Below are 23,009 nucleotides of genomic sequence, written 5' to 3'. Positions count from 1 at the left end.
AGTGAGACATAGTTGGATTCTGGATATATTTGGAAGGTAGAGTCAACAGACAGGATGGATCCAGGGGTTAAAGAGAGACATCAAGGAGAACACCACGATTTTGTTCTGAGTGGCATGAAGGATGAGTTGCCATCAGTTGAGTTGGGGAAGATGGCACAGGACTGGGAGTTCAGCTTTGGACACTGATGAAATACAAGTCCATATTCTAAAGCGAGTCAAGGAAAATTTGAACATAAATAATTTTCTCTGCCCTTTGGCCTCCTCTCTTCCCTCTACAGTGCGTTGCGTATCTGCACGCACTGCATCGACCAACCGCCCCGTCGGCAGCAATACCTGGTCATCTGTAAAGAGCAACCTTCTCCTAGTATCAACAAGGTAACTCCTTAGGAGATAACCTTCCTTCTTGATCTTGTAAGGGGCCCTGATGACCCATGACCCATTACTTGCTTTGTAGGTGTCGATCTGGATTGTGTGAATGTCACTGTGTGCGTCATTTAACGTACAAAGCCCTGGATAACTGTGCTTTGACCTCTCACAGGCAGAACAGTTCTTGGAGCTTTCTGAGAGGCTGTTCCCGGCTCATACGCCGCAATTTGGCTCGAATAAAATTTTCCATTGCTTTCTTAGATCGACTGATTCAATTTTTCGTCGACAACACCACGAGGTAGAAATGTTTAGCTGGAAATAGAAACGTGGGAGTCGTTGCACAGAAGTGGTATTTAAAGCAATGGAATCACCAGGGTGTAAAGCTGTAAAGGTAGGGAAGAGGCTCCAGGTCGGGGTCCTGCCTCACTCCACCTTGAAGGAAGCTGGGTTGGAGAGGAGGAATCAGTAAAAGAGAATGAAAGGAAGCAACCGGAGAGGCAGGAGAATAACCAGATGGGTGCGGTGTCCTGGAGGGGAGAGCGCAGGGGCCAGCAGGCAGCTGAGGTAAGGCCGCTCCTCAGGCTGTGCCCTTGAATCTTCTACGACGTTGGTGGCCCTTCCCCTCAGACCAGCGTTTTTCCTTGGTGAGCAGAGGCACCCCGACCGTCACCATAACTCTCACTAGATCTCCCTCTGCCCTCCACACACGGACACCAGATAGATAGCACGACCGTTTGTTTATTGAACCCTTCCCAGCCAGCTCTCCTTTTCCCCTTCTGGCGGGCAGATCCCCAGCCTCCCACCAAGGGCCAAGAGGAGTCAACCGGAGCTTGGCCCTGGCTCCTTCCTTCTGCCAGGCTTCCCTGCCACACAGCCTTGGCTTCCTGGCTTGCCTTGGAGGCTCTGTTGCTCCTTTTCTCCCACAGCCTCCTTCTGGAAGTGTGTGATGTAGGCCACCTGACCCTGATTACAGTGGCCAAAGTGAAAGCTCATGGTGCTGTCGGAGAGGCCACTGAGATACAGCTCTGGGGACAGGGAGGTGAGCCTGAGTCTGGGTGCCGCCGCACCTCTGCCCCGGGCCCCGTCACACCCCACTCACCTTTGGTGACATTGACTTCGTTGGCCACCAAGATGTCCGCCTGAATGCTATCTATTTTCCTGTACAGGTCCTCGGCGTTGCCCTGAGGACAGGAGCAAGGGGAACTGGGCTGGATGCCAGGGCAGCCTGGACTTGGAGTTGGGCGTGGGCGGATGGAGGTTGCAGGCTGCGGTAAGACTCCTGGCCTGACTGGAAGGGCAGGAAAGGGGACGGAAGGATGCCACGTAGAGAAGCCCAAGCCAGGGCAGTCCCTCCCGCCGCCGGCCCGGAGGCCGATCTGTGTGTGGGGTGTACAAGGGGAGGGGCCGTGCGCTGGGCTGTGCACAGGGGCACTGTTCTGTCCCGCGGGGCGCGGCGGGGCGGGAGCACTTACACGGAAGAGCTTGTAGAGTTCCTCCCCCATGGACCTGCGCACGTGCTCCTGCACCCCTGGGAATAACTGCACAAAGTACTGCGTGGGCGGGCGAGGGGGCGTGACTGCCGTGCCCACTCGCTGTGCCCGCCGCGCCGCCGCGCCGCCCGCCGCCCGGCCGCCCAGCGCACCTCTAGCGTGAGGCTGGCCTGCCGCTGGCTGTTGCTGTGGTCCATGTTGCCCATGGCGGCCATGAGGCTGTGCACCACACGCAGGTGCAGCATCTCCTCGGCCAGGCTCGTGTTTCCTCGCGCCAGGATCCTGGGCGGGGTTGGCGTGGGGTGGGTGTGGGATTCGGGCTGCGGCGGCGCCGTGGGACCCTCCGGCGGCCGGAGTGCTCTTGGGGGCCCGCGGGCAGTGCCGGGGCCTGGCTTGCCGTATCCGCCCACTACCTGCTGTCCGCTTACCCGATGGCCTTGGCGGCCGCGGCCTGCTGCAAGAACCACGGCAGGTGGGCGGTGAGCTGTAGAACCGAAGCGTCTGGAAGAGGGAGGAGTGGCCGTGAGGCTGGAGGACCCCTCGCCCTCGTCTTCCACCCTGCCCCGTCGGGGTCCACCACCCCGATCCCAGCGGATTCCTACCGCTGACGATCTGGGACTGCTGTTTGCTGGTCTCCTTGAAGGACGGTTTCAGCAGCGCCACGAGGCCCTTGAGCAGCGCCGGGCACACGTCGTAGTTGACCAGATCTTTGATTAGCTCGATGGCTGGGGAAGGCAGGGGCGCTGGAGAGGCCCGCCGCTCCACCCCCCGGGCCTTGAACTCGCAAGGAAGCAGCACCCCCTCCCCTCCAACTCTTTATCGACCTTTCTTAGCACCTCTTACTGGCCAGCACTGTGCCAGGCGTCGGGGGAGCTTGGCCGGCGACCCCTCAGTCCTGCCCTTCTGGAGCTCGTGGTTAAAGGGGAGAGGGAGGAGGAGGCCGAGGCCCCCTGGGACTCACAGAACCAGCCAGAGCCGGAGGAGGAAGGGTTGGAGGCTTAGAGGCTGAAAAGCTGGAGGCCCCCACAGAGGTAGGGTCGCCAAAGGGCTTTGAGGAATCTAGAAGGTTTCCTGGAGGAGGGAAGGACGGTGGGTCTTCAAAAGGAGACAGGATGGGGAAAGACAAGGGGTGAGGGGGAGACAGAGCAAGTGGGTGTGGATGTGTAGCAGAAAATGAGAAAGGAGGCAAGGTCGACAGCAGTGTAGAGAAACTTTCCTTTCTGACGGACCCTTATTGAGGCCTTGTTTGCTTAGGCTCTGTGCTGAGGGCTCTCTGTTCAGTGTCCCAGTGACGATCCCTGTGACCAACGAGCTTCATTTTGCAACAGCATGATGACTTATCCCTATTGGACATTTGAGGGAATGAGGCACAGAGAGGTAAAGCACTTGCCATAAGGTACCACAGCTAGGAAGTGGTGGAAGCAAAAGGAGGGAAAGATTCGGTTAGGAAGGAGGAGGGGACTAGAATTTAAAGAGGGCATTTTCTGTGGCTGCTTCGCAGTCATTCATTCCATCTAGCATTGACTCAGCCTTTCGGCCAATCTGCATAGGACGCCTCTTGTGCCCGGCGAACAGTTTGGTGACAAGTGCTATAAAAGGGGTCGGTGGGCTGTGGGAGAGCCTGGGAAGATGGCAGAGGACTGAATATTTTTGTAAAGAGAAAGGAACCCCAGACAGGCAGAGCTGGAAGCGGGCAGGTAATGTGTGGTGTGATAGGAGAGCGGGTAAACACAAGTGTTTGCTGCGTGGAAGACAGGGCTTAGAAACGAGCTGTCCCCCCAGCTGCAGAGTCAAGTGCCGCTGGCCTCTCCACCAACTTCGAGGGCAAAGTTGTTTCCCTGACTAGCTCATCTGCATACCAGAATGCAGTGTAGACTACGTGAGAAATATTAACAGTATTATCTGTTTGAAAAACAAAAATTAATATTTTATTTTCTTTAAAAAAATTTTTTAAAATAATCGATTTATTTATTTATTTATGGCTGCGTTGTGTCTTTGTTACTGTCCACGGGTCTTCTCGAGTTGTGGCAAGCAGAGGGGCTACTCTTTGTTGCAGTGCGCGGGCTTCTCCTTGAGGTGGCTTCTCTTGTTGTGGCACACCGGTTCTAGGCGTGGGGGCTTCAGTAGTTGTGGCCCTCGGGCTCAGTAGTTGTGGCGCACGGGCTGAGTTGCTCGGCGACATGTGGGATCTTCCCAGACCAGGGCTCGAGCCCGTCTCCCCTACGTTGGCAGGTGGATTCTTAACCACTACGCCACCAGGGAAGTCCCACCTTTTATTTTGTTGTCAGGAGCTTTTACCCAGTAAGAACATTTTTAGGGGTAATTCTCTACAATGGAAGACAAGTTCTTGTTGGTAGGTACAAAGGCACCACAAACGTTGGGGGACCAACGAGTATATGGGAGGATGGGCATGCGTGGTACACACATACACATTTCTCCCCAGTTTAATGAAATCTTTTGTGTCTTGGCAAAGACTTTCGTGGAGAGAAACACTTGAGAATTGGTAGTGAAATCTTTGGAGGTTTTACTTAAATAAGGGTAAGTATGTGGATTTTCAATGACAAATGGCTGATGTGTAGAACTTTAAAGAGGTTCATAGTTAAGAAATAGAAGATACAGCCAACTTGTTGTTTTAGAAAGCAGTTCCAAGTTTAAGTTGTAGGTTGGGAACTGCGTTCTCTGATTCCTTCACCCCAGCTGTAAGAGAGGCTCTAGAGAAGTTATATAGCAATCTTACTCGTGAACATAGATGCAAAAATTCTACACAAAATATTAGCAAATTGAGTCTAGCAGTATGTAAAAGGAATAATGTGCCATCTAGCAATGCACATATATCATCTTAATAGAAAAAAAGTTTGAAAAAATTGAATCTCAGTGTGGTAGGAGCTATGTATCAAAAACTATAGCAAAGGTCATACCTAATAGATGAAACCTTGGAAACTTTCCCTCTTAGATGAGAAGGCAACCTCCCACACATTCCTCTCCACAAAATCTTTAGTAAAAGATAAAAGACAAGCGATCTGGGACTTCCCTGGTGGGACAGTGGTTAAGAATCCGCCTGCCAATGCAGGGGACACGGTTTCGAGCCCTGGTCTGGGAAGATCCCACGCGCCGCGGAGCAACTAAGCCCGTGCGCCACAACTACTGAGCCTGCGTGCTAGAGCCCGCAAGACACAACTACTGAGCCCGCGTGCCTCAGCTCCTGTGCCAGCACTCTACAACAAGAGAAGCCACTGCAACGAGAAGCCCGCGCACCACAACGAAGACCCAACGGCAGCCGAATAACAAAAAAGCACAAGTGATGTGAAGAGAGACCAGAATACACTTAGCTACATTTGCCACTCTCTCCTTAACTGACTGTAACTCTCCAAGACTGGTGTCTCTTCCTGTGCTATGGCCGCTCCTCCAGGAAAATCTGTGAAAGGGATTTTTGGAGAAGATGTACTCTCTTTTTCTAATCTCTGGAAGCGTTTAAGACTACAAATTTTTCTTGAATGTTTGATAGAATTCTCTGAAGCTTCTGATCTTATGGAAAAAATTAATTACTGATTCATTTTCTTTCATGGTTAGAGGACACTTTGGGTTTTCTACTTCTCGAGTACGTTTTGGTAAATTATATTTTCTCGCTGTTTTCGTCTAAAGTTTCAAACATATTGCAAGAAGTTTTCATTATGTCATTAAAAAATCATTTTAATGGATGTACCATCTATAATGATGTCTCCTTTTATAGTCTTCATATTGATTGTATGGGTTTTCTCTTTTTGAATCAGTTCCCTTTCCCCCTAAGTCCCATGGGAGTAACACAGATGAACACCTGCTTATGCAATGGATTTTATTACAAAGAGGAACCCTGATTTCAGAGAACCTGAATGTTATATAGCAGTCAGTAAGCATGCCTGCCCTTTGCTCTAATGTGGAAATTATTTTTGTTTTCTTTTTTTTTTAATTTATGAACTTTATTATTATTTATTTGTCTATCTATCTATTTATTTATTTGTTTATTTATTTATTTATGGCTGAAGTGGGTCTTCGTTGCTGCGCACGGGCTTTCTCTAGTTGCGGCAAGCATTCGCTATTCTTCGTTGCAGTGCATGGGCTTCTCATCGTGGTGGCTTCTCTTGTTGCGGACCATGGGTTCTAGGTGCGCGGGCTTCAGTAGCTGTGCCCCGCAGGCTCAACAGTTGTGGCACACAGGCTTAGTTGCTCCGTGACATGTGGGATCTTCTCGAACCAGGGATCAAACCTGTGTCCCCTGCATTGGCAGGCAGATTCTTGACCACTGCGCCACCAGGGAAGTCCCGAAACTATCTTTATTTTCCAACGCTCTTTGCTAAACAAACATCCTTGAAAAGATAGTCTGGAACAAAGAACAGTAATTTTTTCATTTACAAGGTATGCAGAAGCGTGAAAGACCTGTAGAGAATTGTCTCCTAGGATTATTTTTCTTTTGCTAGAAGTAATCCTTTAGCAGACACAGTGGCTCTGTTCCTGAATTTAGGGGGAAAGCATTAGTCTTTTGTTATTAAGTATGTTAGCTGTAGATTTTTGTTTTGTAGATGCTTTTTATCAACCTGGGGAAGTTCTTCTCTCACCCTTTTTTTTTTCCTTCCTTTTAATTTATGTTTTTCCCCGGCGTGCCTCATGGCTTGTGGGATCGTAGTTCCCCAACTAGGAATTGAACCCGGGCCCTTGGCAGTGAAAGTGTGGAGTCCTAACCACTGAAGCACCAGGGAATTCCCGGGGAAGCTCTTCTCTAGTCCTATTTTTCTGAGAATTTTAAATTACGAATGAGTTTTGAATTTTGTCCCATGCATTTTCTGCAATGATTGATATACAATAATGTGATTTTCCTTCTTTAGTCTGTTAATTTGGTAGATAAAATTGGTTGACTTTAGGGTATTGAACCAGCCTTGCATTCCTGGAGTGAACCCAGTTGGTCTCAGCCTGTTCTTCCCAATCACAGAGTCAAAGAGTTACTCTCCCACGCGGAAGATCCTCAAGGATGTGTAGTGCCACCTCTTCCAGTGCTTGGTACTCTGGGGACAGGCCTCTGGGACAGCCCCTTTCCTCTGTGGGCCAACCTGATTCAGAAACAGCTGGCCACTGCTTTGGAACTTTCTTTTTCATCCAGGCCTCCTGGGATAGCCCTCATAATCCCAACTATACCTTACCCCAACCTCTTATTGCTCAGATATGGTTCTAATCTGGAATCGCAGAGCCAGCAACCCTGTGGAGGGAAAGGGACCAGGACACTGAGCCTCCCCGTCTTCACTCATACGCTCTCCCACCTGGATAAAAATGCAGCTTAGGATGCCTCTGGCCACTTGGCAGCTGTAGCCTGGTGCTATAGTCTTTCTCACTTGTTCGTTTATTGTTTGGTTGTGAAACCTTTTCTTCCTTTTTCTTGAATTAGTGCTGCTTGGTTTTGGGGTCTGAGTGGTTGGCTCCTCCTCATATCTGACTATAGGGGCCTGGTCAGCTGCAGCACAGCTCTCAGTAGTAGCTGGGCTCTTCCCAGGCACAAGCTGGCGGCACCTTAGTGCCAGGATGCCCTGGACAAAATGCCAACCTGTGCCTCAGATAGCTTTTCCTGCAGCAAGAAGTGGCTAGGTGAACCTTCAGGGTAAAAATGAATAGATGAGGATATTTTAATGAAATTTCCCTGACCACCAATGGCATTCTCTGCCCACATGGGACCAAGCTCTCCAGGAGACTACCTGGTTCTGCGTCTTCACTTTGTACTAAATGCTTGGGCCTTCACTGATTATGTATCTGCTCCTTGATTATGTATGGGGATCCTTGGCAAAATGAAGATTTATTCACTGAATCGTTGTTTTTTTGGGTTTTTTTGGCTGTGCCACTCAGCTTGTGGGATCTTAGCTCCCCAACCAGGGATCAAACACGGGCCGCGGCAGTGAAAGCACCGAGTCCTAACTGCTGGACTGCTAGGGAATTCCCCAATGAATCACTTTTTAAAAAAAAAAAAAAACCTCATTCATTTACTTTTATTTTTGGATGTGTTGGGTCTTTGTTTCTGCGTGTGGGCTTTTCTCTAGTTGTGGCGAGCGGGGCCCACTCTTCCTTGCGGGCTTCTCATTGGGTGGCTTCTCTTGTTGCAGAGCACGGGCTCTAGGCACGTGGGCTTCAGGAGTTGTGGCCCTCGGGCTCAGTAGTTGTGGCTCACGGGCTCTAGAGCACAGGCTCAGTAGCTGCGGTGCACAGGCTTAGTTGCTCTGCAGCATGTGGGATCTTCCCGGACCAGAGATTGAACCTGTGTCCCCTGCATTGGCAGGCAGATTCTTAAACACTGTGCCACCAGGGAAGCCCCCACTGAATCACTTTTGATTGAGTTTTAAATTTCACAGGTGCCACTGTTTACACCCAAAGTGGAAATGCTAGTCCCTGCCCAGATATCTCCACAAGAACCACAGCCAGTTACAACTCTATACACTGTGCAAATTACTCAGCCTAGCAGACTCATTCAGAAAGCAAAGGGAACAGGAGACTGCTGCCATTGGCTGCTTTGCCTGAAGCCTGTGGTGTTGACAACACCCAACTGTCCTAAATTGAAGCAGCCACTGATTTATTCATTGGCTGATTCACTCATCTAAAAAAATGATTATTGAGCAACTTCTCTGTGCCGGATCCCTGGGCTATGAGGAGGACTAACATACAATCCCTGCCCTCAGGGACCACACAGTCCATTGGAGAGTACCAGTAAAGAAATTGGCATTTATGATTTGGTGTGAAAAGAGCCGTGGGAACACAAAGGAAGCCAGGCTGGTGTGAGGGCCTGTTGAGGTCGTGGGGGGTAGAGAATCAGGAGAAGACTTCCCTGGAGAAGGTGGCACGTGAACTGGCAAGGCCATGGGGAGTAGAGAAAGACTGGGAAGGAGAATGTGGCGAGTGCCATGTTGGATGGTGTGTGCCACTCTGGTAGCCAGGCAAACAGGGCGGTCTGGCTGGGACGCAGCATGGTGGGTCATGGAGTGAGAGCTAAGGCTGTGTAGGCAGGCCAGCCCCAGCTTCTGGAGGCTTTGCTTGTGCCAACTACCCTGTAGAGGAGATGTTTTCTCCTCTTTCATTTCAGGGAAGACTAAGACTCAGAAAGATTGACAAGCTTGCCCAAGTCCAAACAGCTAATGAGTAGTGAAATAACTCTGTTGGATTCCAAACCTCATATTCTTCATCATTAAACTGAGCTCCACTGCAACCTCTCTGGTGTAGGACCAGGAAAATAGACTGTGTGGGTACCACGCTTGAGAGATGGAGATCAGTGTAGATGTGAGAAATACAAAGACCTGAATTATAGCAGTGGAGACAGAATGGAGAAGGCAGAACAGATCTGAATGATATTAAGGAATTAGAGTTGACTGGTCTAGTTAGAAGTTGGTTGAAGGTGGGAAGCAGGAAGAGATGACAATTACCCACATGTCTAACCTGGGTGATTGGATGCTTTTTGCTGAGATTGGGACCTCGGAGAATGAAAGGTTTGGAGCAGGAATACCAGGAGTCTAATTTTTTTTTAAACACCTTTATTGGAGTATAATTGCTTTACAATGGTGTGTTAGTTTCTGCTGTATAACATACTGAATCAGCTATACATTTACATATATCCCCATATCTCCTCCCTCTTGCGTCTCCCTCCCACCCTCCCTATCCCACCCCTCTAGGTGGTCACAAAACACTGAGCTGATCTCCCTGTGCTATGTGGCTGCTTCCCACTAGCTATTTTACATTTGGTAGTGTATATATGTCAATGCCACGCTCTCACTTCGTCCCAGCTTACCCTTCCCCCACCCCATGTCCTCAAGTCCATTATGTACATCTGTGTCTTTATTCCTCTCCTGCCCCTAGGTTCATCAGAACCATTTTTTTTTTAGATTCCATATATATGTGTTGGCATATAGTATTTGTTTTTCTCTTTCTGACTTACTTCACTCTGTATGCTAGCAGGAGTCTAATTCTGAACATGGTCAGTGACATCCAAGGGGAGATGTCCAGAAGGTAAGTGGGTATGAGGGTCAGGCTCTCGGGCTCAGGAGAGAGGTCTGAGCTGCACAGTGGTCACTCAGACACTCTGCACTTCATCCATAAAATGGGAATAATAGTGATATCTGCCTCATCAGCTTGTTATGAGGACTAAATGAGTAATGAGCTAGAGCAGTACTCAGTATATAGTCAATACTCTATAAAAGTGAGCTATTATTGTTTCTATCATTCTGGGTGGTAATTAAAACCATGGGAGTGGATGAGGTACCACAGAATCAAAAGGAAGAGAAGAGAAGAACACCTGGCATTGATTCCTAGGAGAAAAAGAAACCAACACTTAAGGGACTGGTGGAGGAAAAGGGATGTATGAAGGGCTGAGAAATAGTTTCCAGAGAGATAGGAGGAAGACAGGAAAGTGTGGGGTCTGGGAAGGAAGGGATCAGAGTCCTCAAGGAGGAGGGTGGGATCAGGAGGGTTTGTAGTTTGAGAGTTCATGCCCAGTGAGGCTGAGAAGCAGCTCTGCAGGACCTATGCCCATTCATTGGACAAATAACAGATTGGGTATGTGTCAGTTACAGTCAGCATCAGCGCTGACTGAAACTGCAGTACGCAAAACAGATGCAAGGAGCATGCCACCGACACTCGATGGAAACTGGAGCGCAAGGGGAAGGATTCCTCCAATCCAAAGAGGAACCACGGAGCCCACAGCCTGTCAGCACCAGAAGAAAGCTCTGTGATCACCTGTCTGATAGATGCAGAAACCCAGAACAAAGACTTGCCCAGGGAATTGCAGTGAATGGGAGACAGAGCTGTAGCAGCAGGCTTCGTATTCACGTGGCAGACATGCCTCAGAAATGGCATGGCACTTGGGAATTGTGGCTCTGTCAGGCAACCGTTGCCAAGGCACTCAGCACTGATGAGGTTGGTTTTACAGTTCTTTGCTCCTAGAGCCTGGGAAAACCAGTGCCCCCGTTCTTTGTCCTCACATCCAGACAAGACTGCCACCTGCTGGCCACACTAAAGAAGTGCACCTCAGTGCCATCCATACACAGCTTTGCTTCCTTTTCCAGCAGAGTTGAGGGTATGAATAAGTTGGGCAAATTGCACTGTTGTAAGGAAAAGACCAGTGCCAGGCATCTTCCTGACCAATTACATCCTGTCTTTGATCTCTGTACATTTCTCCACCTCTTTTACCAAATCCTGTTCAAAGTCCAAAGTTGAAATGTTAAAAATTTATTTTATGCAGTATTTTGTTTTAAAAAGCCAGGCAAGGGACTTCCCTGGTGGCGCAGTGGTTAAGACTCCGCCTGCCAATGCAGGAGATGTGGGTTCGAGCCCTGGTCCGGGAAGATCCCACATGCCACGGACCAACAAAGCCTGTGAGCCACAACTACTGAGCCTGTGCTCCAGAGCCAGCAGCCACAACTACGGAGCCCGTGTGCCACAACTACTGAAGCCCACGTGCCTAGAGCCCATGCTCCACAACAAAGAGAAGCCACCGCAGTGAGAAGCCCGCGTACCGCATCGAAGAGAGCATGCCACCGACACTCGATGGAAACTGGAGCGCAAGGGGAAGGATTCCTCCAATCCAAAGAGGAACCACGGAGCCCACAGCCTGTCAGCACCAGAAGAAAGCTCTGTGATCACCTGTCTGATAGATGCAGAAACCCAGAACAAAGACTTGCCCAGGGAATTGCAGTGAATGGGAGACAGAGCTGTAGCAGCAGGCTTCGTATTCACGTGGCAGACATGCCTCAGAAATGGCATGGCACTTGGGAATTGTGGCTCTGTCAGGCAACCGTTGCCAAGGCACTCAGCACTGATGAGGTTGGTTTTACAGTTCTTTGCTCCTAGAGCCTGGGAAAACCAGTGCCCCCGTTCTTTGTCCTCACATCCAGACAAGACTGCCACCTGCTGGCCACACTAAAGAAGTGCACCTCAGTGCCATCCATACACAGCTTTGCTTCCTTTTCCAGCAGAGTTGAGGGTATGAATAAGTTGGGCAAATTGCACTGTTGTAAGGAAAAGACCAGTGCCAGGCATCTTCCTGACCAATTACATCCTGTCTTTGATCTCTGTACATTTCTCCACCTCTTTTACCAAATCCTGTTCAAAGTCCAAAGTTGAAATGTTAAAAATTTATTTTATGCAGTATTTTGTTTTAAAAAGCCAGGCAAGGGACTTCCCTGGTGGCGCAGTGGTTAAGACTCCGCCTGCCAATGCAGGAGATGTGGGTTCGAGCCCTGGTCCGGGAAGATCCCACATGCCACGGACCAACAAAGCCTGTGAGCCACAACTACTGAGCCTGTGCTCCAGAGCCAGCAGCCACAACTACGGAGCCCGTGTGCCACAACTACTGAAGCCCACGTGCCTAGAGCCCATGCTCCACAACAAAGAGAAGCCACCGCAGTGAGAAGCCCGCGTACCGCATCGAAGAGTAGCTCCCGCTCGCCGCAACTAGAGAAAGCCCGGGTGCAGCAACGAAGACCCAACGCAGCCAAAATAAATAAATAAGTAAATAAATAAATTTATTAAAAAGAAAAAAAAGCCAAGCAACAAGGTAATTAGTGTTACGTGCTATGGTGGTATACCTGTTGCTGAATCAATAATTACCAAGGTGCGTCTCCCATTGGTATCTGCCCTTCTGGGCCAGTCTCGTCAAGCCCAACCAGTCTATGTGCTGGTGCTTAGAAGCATCCCTATCGAGCGGCACACCCCACACCAGGTGCAGGGTGGGGTGAGAGGAGACAGTATCAGGCCCTGGCGGACACAGTGTTTAGGGCCAGGCCAACTGGGCAATTAGAAACAAGTTTTTCCCAAGGACTTTCTATTTTTCAAAAACTCTGGACGACTGTATAATAAAACTTATAAATGCTAAGTTAAGTGTCGCAGTTGAAGGGCTCACGTAATTTTGGAGAAATAATGTATCTTTTAAAAACATTCAGTAGGTTTTTATGTGAAACTATCCTTTAGTGTCAGAGCCTTGTGACCATTGTTCATTGAAGTTACACAAGACCTGTGCCTCTTACACAGCAGGAAAGGCTGACACTACTCCCTGTGTCAACTCAGAGGAGGAAACAAAGGCACAAGGTTCTATGGGGCAAAAGCTGTAGTTTAAAAAATGAAATCTTTTAGTATTTGCTTGACCTTGTGAAGGGCATGAAGCTGAGACACAAAATTTTTAAAACTATGTTTTATTGTAATAATAATGATGTTTTCTATCCTCAGGTTTTGTATGCTGCTCCAAACTGGTAAAAACAAAGAAGAAAGTCTTGTTCTCGTAACACTGGGGAGACAAGACAGTGTGGTGGTGAGGAGATGGGTGCAGGAGTCAGACTGTCTGGGTGACCCACAACTTTCCCGCTTAACATCTTTGAGACTTTGGACAGGCTATTTAATTGCTCTGTGCCTCAGTTTCCTCACCTGTAAACCAGGGATGATACTACTACGTACTCCTCAGAATTATCCTGAGCGTCACTGGAGATGATGAAAGAGCTATAACAGTGCCTGGCACATAGTCATCCTCAGTCACTGGTAGTGATCACCAGTTATTATTACTATGATTATTGCTTCTGTAACAAAGTTCTAGGACAGCAGGGACTTGGTTTCATTTGTCACTACATACACAGTGCCCAGCCCAGTGCCTGCTCTTGTTTAATAAGTAAATGAATGAATGAAAAACTTAAGTTATTTAAAAGTAAACCAACAAAGTACATTATCAAAAAAGTGAAAAGATAACAACAGAATGGGAGAAACCATTCTAGTATCCAGAATACATAAAGAACTCTTACAATTCAACAGCAAAAAGACAACCCAAGTTTTAAAATGGGCATAGGACTTGAATAGATAGTTCTTCAAGGAAGAAACATAAACATCAACAAGCACATGAAAAGATGTTCAACATCTTTAGTCATTAAGTAAATGCAAATCAAAACTGCAATGAGGTACCACCACTCCACATCCACTAGGATAGCTATATATATATATTTGGACAATAACAAGTGTGGGCAAGGATATGAAGAAATTGGAACACTCAAACATTGCTGGTGGGAATGTAAAATGGTTCAGTTGCTGTGGAAAACAGTTTGACGGTTCCTCAAAAGATTAAATGGAATTACCATATGACCTGGCAAATCCACTCCTAGGTGTATACCCAAAAGAACTGCAAACAGGCACTCAAACAAATACATGCGCATGTATGTTCATGTAAGCTCTATTCACAATAGCCAAAAGGTGGAAACAGCTCAAATGTTCATCAGCAGATGAATGGAGAGACAAATTGTGGTATATCCATACAATGGAATATTATTCAGCCATAATAAAGAACAAAGTACTGGGATTCCCTGGTGGTCCAGTGGTTAGGACTCAGCGGTTTCACTGTGGTGGCCTGGGTTCAATCCCTGGTCGGGGAACTAAGATTCTGCAAGCCGCGCAGCACAACCGAAAAAGAAAAGAAAAGAAAAGAATAAAGTACTGATACATGCTACCATGTAGATGAACCTCAAAAACAGTATGCTGGGTTTCCCTGGTGGCGCAGTGGTTGGGAGTCCGCCTGCCAAGGCAGGGGACACGGGTTTGTGCCCCGGTCTGGGAAGATCCCACATGCCGCGGGGCGGCTGGGCCCGTGAGCCACGGCCGCTGGGCCTGCGCGTCCGGAGCCTGTGCTCCGCAACGGGAGAGGCCACAACAGTGAGAGGCCCGCGTACCGCAAACAAAACAAAACAAACAAACAAACAAACAAAAACAGTATGCTAAGCAAAAGAAGCCTGATACAAAGTTCATATATTGTATGATTCCACTTTTATGAAATATCTGGAATAGGTGAATCCATAGAGACAAGATTGATGGTCTCCAGGGGGTGAGGGGAGGGGTAGTGGTCAGGGTAGGTCCCTGACTAGGAATCAAAGCCCGGCCCCCTGCATTGGGAGTGCAGAGTCTTAGCCACTGGACCGCCAGGGAAGTCCCAATCATACTTCTTAGTATTAGGAATCTACATAACTTCACAGAACAAAGAACCTCAGGAAAATTAACAATGATGTTCTTGCCCATCGCCAGTTTCTCCAGGTCTCTGGAGGACAGGGGAAGAGATGTTACACATTTGAAGACTTGTCTGTGTCTGTCCTGTTTGGTCACTTAGGGCCACTGTTTCCCTGCACTAACATTTCTAGAGGAGTCCACTGTGTCAGTGAATGCAGTTTGCTTAGGCATGAATCCTGCTTTTGTACTTTGTGGCTGATAAGCCACACTTCCAACTTCACTATAGGAAACAGGATCATTTTATGACCTGTCAAGTTAATCATAGGTTGTAGGTCAATTAGAAAAAAAAATTATTCTCCAAATGACCATTTTTCCAAATTCGCAAACATTTCCATTTTACCATAAACTTGTTTCTTATAGCTATTTGTTAAATTTTTATCAGATGGTACAGTGGTTTTAAAATATGCCCACAAAGTTTTTAGTATGTTTCCTTTCAAGAGGTGGTGCCCAATTCTTCTCCCCTTGAGTGTGGGCTCAACTTAGTGACTGGCTTCCAATGAATAGAGTGAAACAGAAGTGACATGTGCAACTTCTGAGATTAGATTATGAAAGATATTGGGGCTTCCTCTTTGCTCTCTCTTGGGTCACTCGCTCTGGGAGAAGCCAGCTGACATGTCAGGACACTCAAGCAGCCCTATAGCGAGGTCCACGTGGTGAAGAACGGAGGCTTCCTGCCAACAACCAGCACTAACTTGCCAGGCGTGTAAGTGAGCCACCCTGGAAGCCTGTCCTCCAGACCTGATCATGCCTTCGGATGACTACAGCCCCAGCTGACCGCCTTACTGCAGTCTCATGACACACCCTGAGCCAGAATCATTCATTTAAGCTGCTCCCAGATTCCTGACCCACAAAAACTGTGGGAGATAATAAATGTTTATTTTTTTTTAGTCACTGGGTTTTAGGGTAATTTGTTATATAGCAATAGGTAATGAATATAGATGGACTGATTTAACAGCTTTTGCGGATTTCTGCAAAGTTTGAATACAATGTCTTTCATGTGGCCTTCATAGCAGCATTTTAAGGAATCTTCAATTGTCTCTGCCCAAGCTCTCTGTAGCTGCAGTGGCAGGGAGTAGGGGCAAGGAGGGAGGACCTGGTGAGGAAACTTGCTGGAGGTCACCATGCTACATGGCCTAAACTGCCCATCCTTGGGAGAAGAGGGGATGGGGAGTGGGTGGGGCAGAGAAAGGGAGGGCAAGGGTCAGAGAAGGGGACCAACCAAGGGCAGAAAGTGGTACTGAGGGGCCGAGAGAGGCTGAGACCCCTGAGAACTCAGCAGTTCCAGCTTCTCCCAGCTCTCCTAGGCTCTACCAATACAACCAAGAGGAACTGCTATACACTTTAAATATTTTAAACATTTAAAGTAAACATTTTCAGTAAATTGGTAATTTGATGAATTGGGTACTCAGCAAATTGGTCATCTGGCCAGTTGGTTTTTGGGTAAGCATACACTTGGCAAATTAATTTACAATAATTCGTCTGTTTCTAATTAAGTCATACATAGTAATTTTTATGTTCCTAAGGTAATAATTTATTTGTAACAGATACTAATATATGTACACACACATATATATTTCAAATTCCCAACAGAATTAATTTCTCTTTCCAAAAAATTTTGTGACTTTGACATTTCTCTTCTCCAGGGAGGGAGACCAGTGAGTGAATACTTCTGTGGCTTTAGACTGCTCGTCATGATTAAGTCCCTGCCTGCCACTAATTCCTGGAATAGCAACCCTCCTTGGGAGGAAAGTGCCATTTTTCACTTCACAGCCATTATAAATGGAGATAAATTCCAGGCAGGACCACTTTGGAGAAGTCCGCCCTTAATTTTAATTTTGACTCTTTTAGACTGAATGGGATCATCATTAAAAGAAATTCTGAAGTCTTAATTCTATGAAAAGAAACAAAAAACAAACAATTCTCAGAAATTAGCAGATGTAAGTGTCAGAACCCTTTCCCTGGTTATTTCTACTTCAAAGTGAAGAACAGACAAGAATGGGCAATCAGAATCTCCTGCAGTGGGGACCAGAAAGCCATTATTTGGTCCCAGGTTTCTTCTTCCACTCTTTTGTAGGAACCTGGAAGGGCAGGGCTTTCCCCATGACCTTCGACATGGGGGCTCCCTGACCCACCCCTCCTCCAGGGGCCCCTGCGTGGGTATGGAGGAGATGTAATGTTATAAAACCCAGCTTGGCCAGGCAAACATATTTCGGGAAACTGCATGAAAATATGGAGAAAGGGGAGAAAAAGGAAGAAAGAGAAGCTTATCCCACCTAGACAGACATGGAGCCACCACACATATGTGCCCCACACGGCCCACTGCAGTGGTTTTAAAACTTGGCCACAAAATCATTTGACACCCCCTCCCATCAAGATGTGGGATCTACTTGCTTCCTTTGAATCTGCCCAGGAAGTGATGCTATGTGACTTAAGAAGCTAGGTTGGGCTTCCTTGGTGACACAGTGGTTAAGAATCCGCCTGCCAACGCAGGGGACACAGGTTCGATCCCTGGTCTGGGAAGATCCCACATGCTGCGGAGCAACTAAGCCCCTGCACCACAACTACTGAGCCTGTGCTCTAGAGTCCGTGAGCCACAACTACTGAGCCTGTGTGCCTACAGCCTGTGCTCCGCAACAAGAGAAGCCACTGCAATGAGAAGCCTGTGCACCGCAACGAAGAGTAGTCCGCGGTCGCTGCAACTAGAGAAAGCTCGTGCACAGCAACGAAGACCTAACACAGCCAAAAATAAAATAAATAAATTTATTTTTTAAAAAAAAGCTAGGTCAGGAAAGGCTATGCAGCTTCGGTCTGGAATATCTTGGAAGTTTAGTCAGGATTCCTCTTGGAATCCGGACACCAAGCTGAGAGAAGCCTAAGCTACAAGGAAAGGCCACATGTAGGTGCTGCAGTGCACAGTCCCAGCTCTGAATCCCACCTTCAAGACCCAGAAGATCCCAGCCTCCTTGTGCTGCTCAAGGCTTGGTCTTGGGTGAGGCAAGTGAAACATTTGCCTCTGATGCAAAATTTAAGGGAGAGACCAAAATCCAGTAATCAAGATAGATACTTTTTAATGCAATTTAAAAAATCAATGCAAAAAAATGAATGAAGAACGACCTATCAAAATGTTAAATCAAAACAGTAAGAGTGCCACATGGAGCCATATTGGAGCCCGAGACAAAAGGACAAATCAGTAAGAGTGATCCTCATCAGCCTCACTCGAGTTCCTGCTGTGGTCCCAGCTGTCTTCCAACTGAGGCCCCGGGAATCATGGAGCAGAGATAATCCATCTCTGCTGCGTCATGTTCAAATTCCTGACCTACATAATATGTGAGAATAAAATAGTGATAGTTTTACAACACTAAAACTGGGGTGGCTTGTTATAAGAAATAAGTAGTCAGAATCCCCCCCCGCCCCCCTGCTCTAGAGCCTTATCATCTCCTACCTTCCTTCTCCTTTTCCTCCTCTGAACCTTGTGCCTTGGCCCTAAGAACTCTCAGAAAGTAAAGAGTCACTTAAGACACACAGCTTCCACTTAGCCATCTGGGCTGAAAAAACTAGGTATTTCAAATTTTATTCCCAATATGATGGAAGAAAATGAAAAAATGAGGAGCTGGAGGGGAACTTGGGGTCAAGGAGGTGGCCTGTGACGGCAGTAGGGACACTCTGTTGTAATGGGAAAGAGAGTAGAGGAGGTGGGTGACAGGCCAGGCAGGTTGGTAGGTTTGGAGGGGGTAAGGTCTCAATGGAAAAGGAGGTGAGGTCATCTCCTGGCTCCTCCATCACAGACGCCCACTGCGAGGGAATGTGTCACCAGGCCCACCGAACCTCTCCACCTCCTGTTTTCACGGGAATCCCCCTGAGAATCCACTTTCCCTGGAGCCTTCTCAGGGAAGGATGTCGTCCCCCGCCCCATGCAGCACGCAGGGTAGAGAGCACGGCCTCCGTAACTTCCTCCTTCCAAACCATTCCTTTTTCTCCTCAAATACAAACAAACACAGACAAAACCCTAGTACTTGGCATAGTATTTGGCACACCACAGATGTTCAATTAATACTTGTTTTCAAAAAACAAACCCTAATAAAGCTTAGTGCCTTCAGCTGTATCACTGGCTCCCCCTGATGTTGCCACCATCCTGGGAGGGCTCCACCTTGGTCTTGCAATTTGGTGTCCTCAAACTCAGAGAAATTCATCTCTGATCCTCTCCAGTCATCAGTGTTAGGCCCCACCTAAGATCTCTCAGACTTTCCCTCCCTTGTCTTTGGAGGAGTCGCCGTGAAAACTGAGAACCATATTCTTGCCCTTAACTTCCACTCCACCAATCGTGTGAAATAGTTCCCCCTGGTGGAAGATCAATGCACATGCATGCTCTATATTCCCAGGGACGCGAAGACTATTTTACTTTTTTTTTTTTTTTTTGCTGTACACGGGCTTCTCGCTGTTGTGGCCTCTCCCGTTGCGGAGCACAGGCTCCGGACGCGCAGGCTCAGCGGCCATGGCTCACCGGCCCAGCTGCTTGGCGGCATGTGGGATCTTCCCGGACCGGGGCACGAACCCGTGTCCCCTGCATCGGCAGGCGGACTCTCAACCACTGCGCCACCGGGGAAGCCCACGAAGACTATTTTGAAGTGCCCGGTAAAAAAGAATAATTCTTTCATTCAACAGACATTTCTTGTACCCCCGTTACGAGTCTGGCTTATCCGAAATTATTTTGAGGTGCACAGTTTCACACCAGCAGACATCAAACCAAAAAGGCAGTGACAATTCATGCTCCTGCTGCCTCTGCCAGAGTCAGTTGTTACATAATAAACGCAGCAGGACTCTAGATTGGGCCTGATATGGGAAGAAGCTGGGCCAGTTCAACTCTGGAGGACTTCATCAGCGAAACTGAAGCAAAGCCATTTTTGCATGAATTCATTCAACAAACTTCTACTGCACACCACACTTTATATGCCAGGCCCTGAGCTGGAAAAAGAGATGAATCAGACCCTGTCCCTGCCCTGAAGCTGCTCAGAGGGGAAGGCATTTAGGCAGGTAGTCACTAATACAGTGTGCATGTGCAGGACTCCCTCCCTCCCTCACACACTCAACAAACACCTACCAAGGACCTAACATACGCTGGGGACTGTGCTGGGGGTATAAGGACAAAAACTATGAGAGCTGCACGGAAACTGTGCACAGTCTATGTAAAGGGAAGTTACCATTCTGGAGATAACTGCTCCAATGGAGGCAGCTGCTGACGGGGAGGAGGGAGCAAGATGGTAAAAAGGAAGGAGGCTGACATTTGGGCGGGGGTGACGGCAGGTCAGGGAAGCCCTCAGAGAAGAAATGCTTAAGGGGAGAAGTGGCAGAATGGTCACTTTGCCACGTGGAAGTTGGGTGAGGGGAGGGAGGTCACAGCACCACCCAATCTAGTCTCCTCGGGGTTGTTTGATTAAGCCTTCTGACATGATTCCACCGCCAGCTCACCCCCTTGCTCCAATGCCAGCAACAACTCTCTGCTGCTGGGCCTGACCTTGACTTAGGTGCCTCTACCACTCCACCTGGCAACTCCTCCCCAGCTAGGAGGCTCTGCTCCTGCTGGTAACCGATTCCAACATAGCATTACTTCCCAACACAGGAGTCCATGTACCCCTGCAGGGGTCAAACAAATTCAAAGTTGACAGTGCTGCTGAAGGAAAGATAAGGTGGGCATTCAATCTCAACACTGCCTCCAAAAAACAATCTAGGCTGGGAGTGAGCGCCAGGCCTTTGCTGATCCCCAGGGTCTCCCTTGTATACCTTAACCCTGGTACCGGCCTCCTCCCTCTGACCCTCCTAGGCTTCCTGGACCTGGGGCTCAGCCTGTCATCCTGGGCATAGAAATCCCGATATGTAGTGCCACCCAGACCCTTCCTGCCTTATGGGTCTCCCTGCCCTGGCCTCCTCGGCTAGGCCCATTCCCCCTTCATGTGCCATCTCACTCTCCACACCCAGGTGCTCCCCAGTCCTGTCCCTCCTCTCTCTTCCTGGGGCCTCTCTATCCTGCTAGATCAGCACATTCCATTTTGTTGTCTGAACAACTCCAGTCTAAAGTCTCCCTGTGGCTCTGGCCTGCTATTCCATCTGACATTCAAGGTGCTCCATGATCTGGTCCTGGCCTACCTTCCTAGGTCTTCCTAGACTGAGACCACTACCAAACCTCCACCAACTGATCTCCATGCCACTCCCCAGACACATCTTGTACTTCCCTGTGTCTGGGCCTTCCTTTACACCATCCCCTTTCCAGAATGCCCTTCTCTGCTTTCTACCTTCCCATTTTTCAAGGCTCAACTCAAATACCACCTTCCCAGAGAACCCTTCCTTAATCTCTCCTGTTAAAAACAGAATCTCCCTTCTCTGAACCATCGGAAAAGCAGGGAAGGAAATAACATCCTGGAAACACCTGCCATGTGCTGCATGTTAAAAGCACAGGCTTTGGAGTCAGACAGATCTGGTTTGAATCTGGTCAGCTGTGTAACTTTGGGAAGCATACTTAATCTCTCTGTGCTTCAGCGCTTTAGCTTGAAAAACATAAAAATGCCAACCCCCACCATTCATTCATTTGAACATCTGAATACCTAATATGTACAAGAATCTATACTCTTGTGGTTATTTTGAGAATTAAATGGAGCAACGCATGGAAAGTGGCTGGCTCATAGGCATACTTAATAAATGAGAACTTATTAATACTACCATTACCCAATCTAGTTTCTTAGAAGAACAGTCCTCAGGGTGATTTCTGTTTGGAGGGGAAATGCCACATAAGTCTGGGAACCAGAGCCAGCTCTGAACCCAGGCACATTCTAACAACTGCTAGAGCATGTGGCTGATTCCAGGCCCAGAATGTGACTGTCGTTCTCTGAATAACTTGCCCATCAGCACAGAGCCAGCACCTTCCGTCTGCCGAGGCTGTCTAGGACACTCAATAAGGCTCTTTGTGAATAGGAGAAAACATCTCAGAGCAAAGCTGCCTAGTTCTCATGGCCACCTTGTGCCATCTGGAGCAGACCCGGCCACCTCCCCTACCTTCATACTGGACTTCCAGGTGCATAGTGCGCAGCACCTTCAGCACGCAGTCCACAATGCCGGGGTGTGTTGTCCCGATGATCGACTGGCAAGAAAGACAGCAGGACAAGGTGGTTACTCTTTCCTTTCCGTCTAGTCCACCTGGGAGAAGTGAAAAGCTGACTTCCAAACAGCCGGGCAGCCTTAGCTGAATGGGGAGAGGGGGGCAGCAGTGAGTCACTGGGCCCTGGCCCCACACCCGAGAGGTTAGTTTCTTGTTTTTGTTTTTTTTTTAACATTATAGTCAATTTTTTGCATACTAGTAAGGAGGGAGAGCTCTCTCTCTCTTTTTAAAAATTAATTAATTAATTATTTCGCCAGCGTTGGGTGTTCGTTGCTGCGCATGGGCCCCCTCTAGTTGCGGCGAGCGGGGGCCACTCCTCGCCGCAGTGCGCGGGCCTCCCACCGTGGTGGCCTCCCCAGCTGCGGAGCACGGGCTCCAGGCACGCAGGCCCAGCAGTTGTGGCACGCGGGATCCTCCAGGACCAGGGATCGAATCCGTGTCCCCTGCATTTGGCAGGCGGATTCCCAACCACTGCGCCAGCAGGGAAGTCCGAAGTTAATTTCTTCTGGAGAGGAGGGGCAGAGATGGGCAGCCAGGAATCTCCAGAGACTCTGCCAAGGTTGCCACTGAACCCTCTGGCTCAGGAGGCACTCGGTGGAGGCTAGCTGGCCACTGCTAGAGGTGCAGGGACAAGTCGGCTATCTTGGCTGCAGGGAAGACAGGCACAGGCTGGAGAGAGTGGAACTCATCCCAAATCCTAAATCTTCTCTCTCTCAGGATCTCACCTAATCAGGCAACCCTCCTGTGTGTGTCTTCTGCCCGTGCACTGGTTCCTGCCTTTTGGCATTAAACGTCCTCAAGATCACCCAGATTGAAAGCAACCGTCCTTCAGCGCTGTCTCCTCTTGCTACTGCTCTTTCCCCCTTTACACCTGAGCTTCCCAGGGGAAGCTGCTTCTTCATCCTCCATGCATCCTTTGACAGGTGGCTGTAATTTAATTTTTCCTGCCATCGGACAGTCCCCTAATTCACCAAAAC

The 23,009-nt window shown here is 48.5% G+C and overlaps 1 protein-coding gene across 1 annotated transcript in view; it reads right to left on the bottom strand.

Annotated features, from left to right (window-relative positions):
- Positions 1–1,259: 1,259 nt before the first annotated feature.
- ARMH1 (armadillo like helical domain containing 1) overlaps positions 1,260–23,009 on the bottom strand; it is a gene marked incomplete at its 3' end in the record, with an annotated part of 48,279 nt that continues 26,529 nt past the window's right edge. The window contains exons 6-12 of the mRNA XM_007468280.1: positions 21,930–22,014; positions 2,459–2,581; positions 2,285–2,357; positions 2,009–2,138; positions 1,839–1,916; positions 1,466–1,547; positions 1,260–1,391 (exon numbers count right to left, since the gene is read on the bottom strand). Coding sequence (XP_007468342.1) covers positions 1,260–1,391; positions 1,466–1,547; positions 1,839–1,916; positions 2,009–2,138; positions 2,285–2,357; positions 2,459–2,581; positions 21,930–22,014 — 703 coding nt within the window. The remainder of the gene's footprint in view (positions 1,392–1,465; positions 1,548–1,838; positions 1,917–2,008; positions 2,139–2,284; positions 2,358–2,458; positions 2,582–21,929; positions 22,015–23,009) is intronic.

Source organism: Lipotes vexillifer, unplaced genomic scaffold, assembly GCF_000442215.2.
Source record: "Lipotes vexillifer unplaced genomic scaffold, Lipotes_vexillifer_v1.1 scaffold661, whole genome shotgun sequence".
Lineage (NCBI taxonomy): Eukaryota > Metazoa > Chordata > Mammalia > Artiodactyla > Lipotidae > Lipotes > Lipotes vexillifer.
Note: the sequence above shows the minus strand (reverse complement) of the source record. Positions and strands in the feature narration are given on the sequence as shown.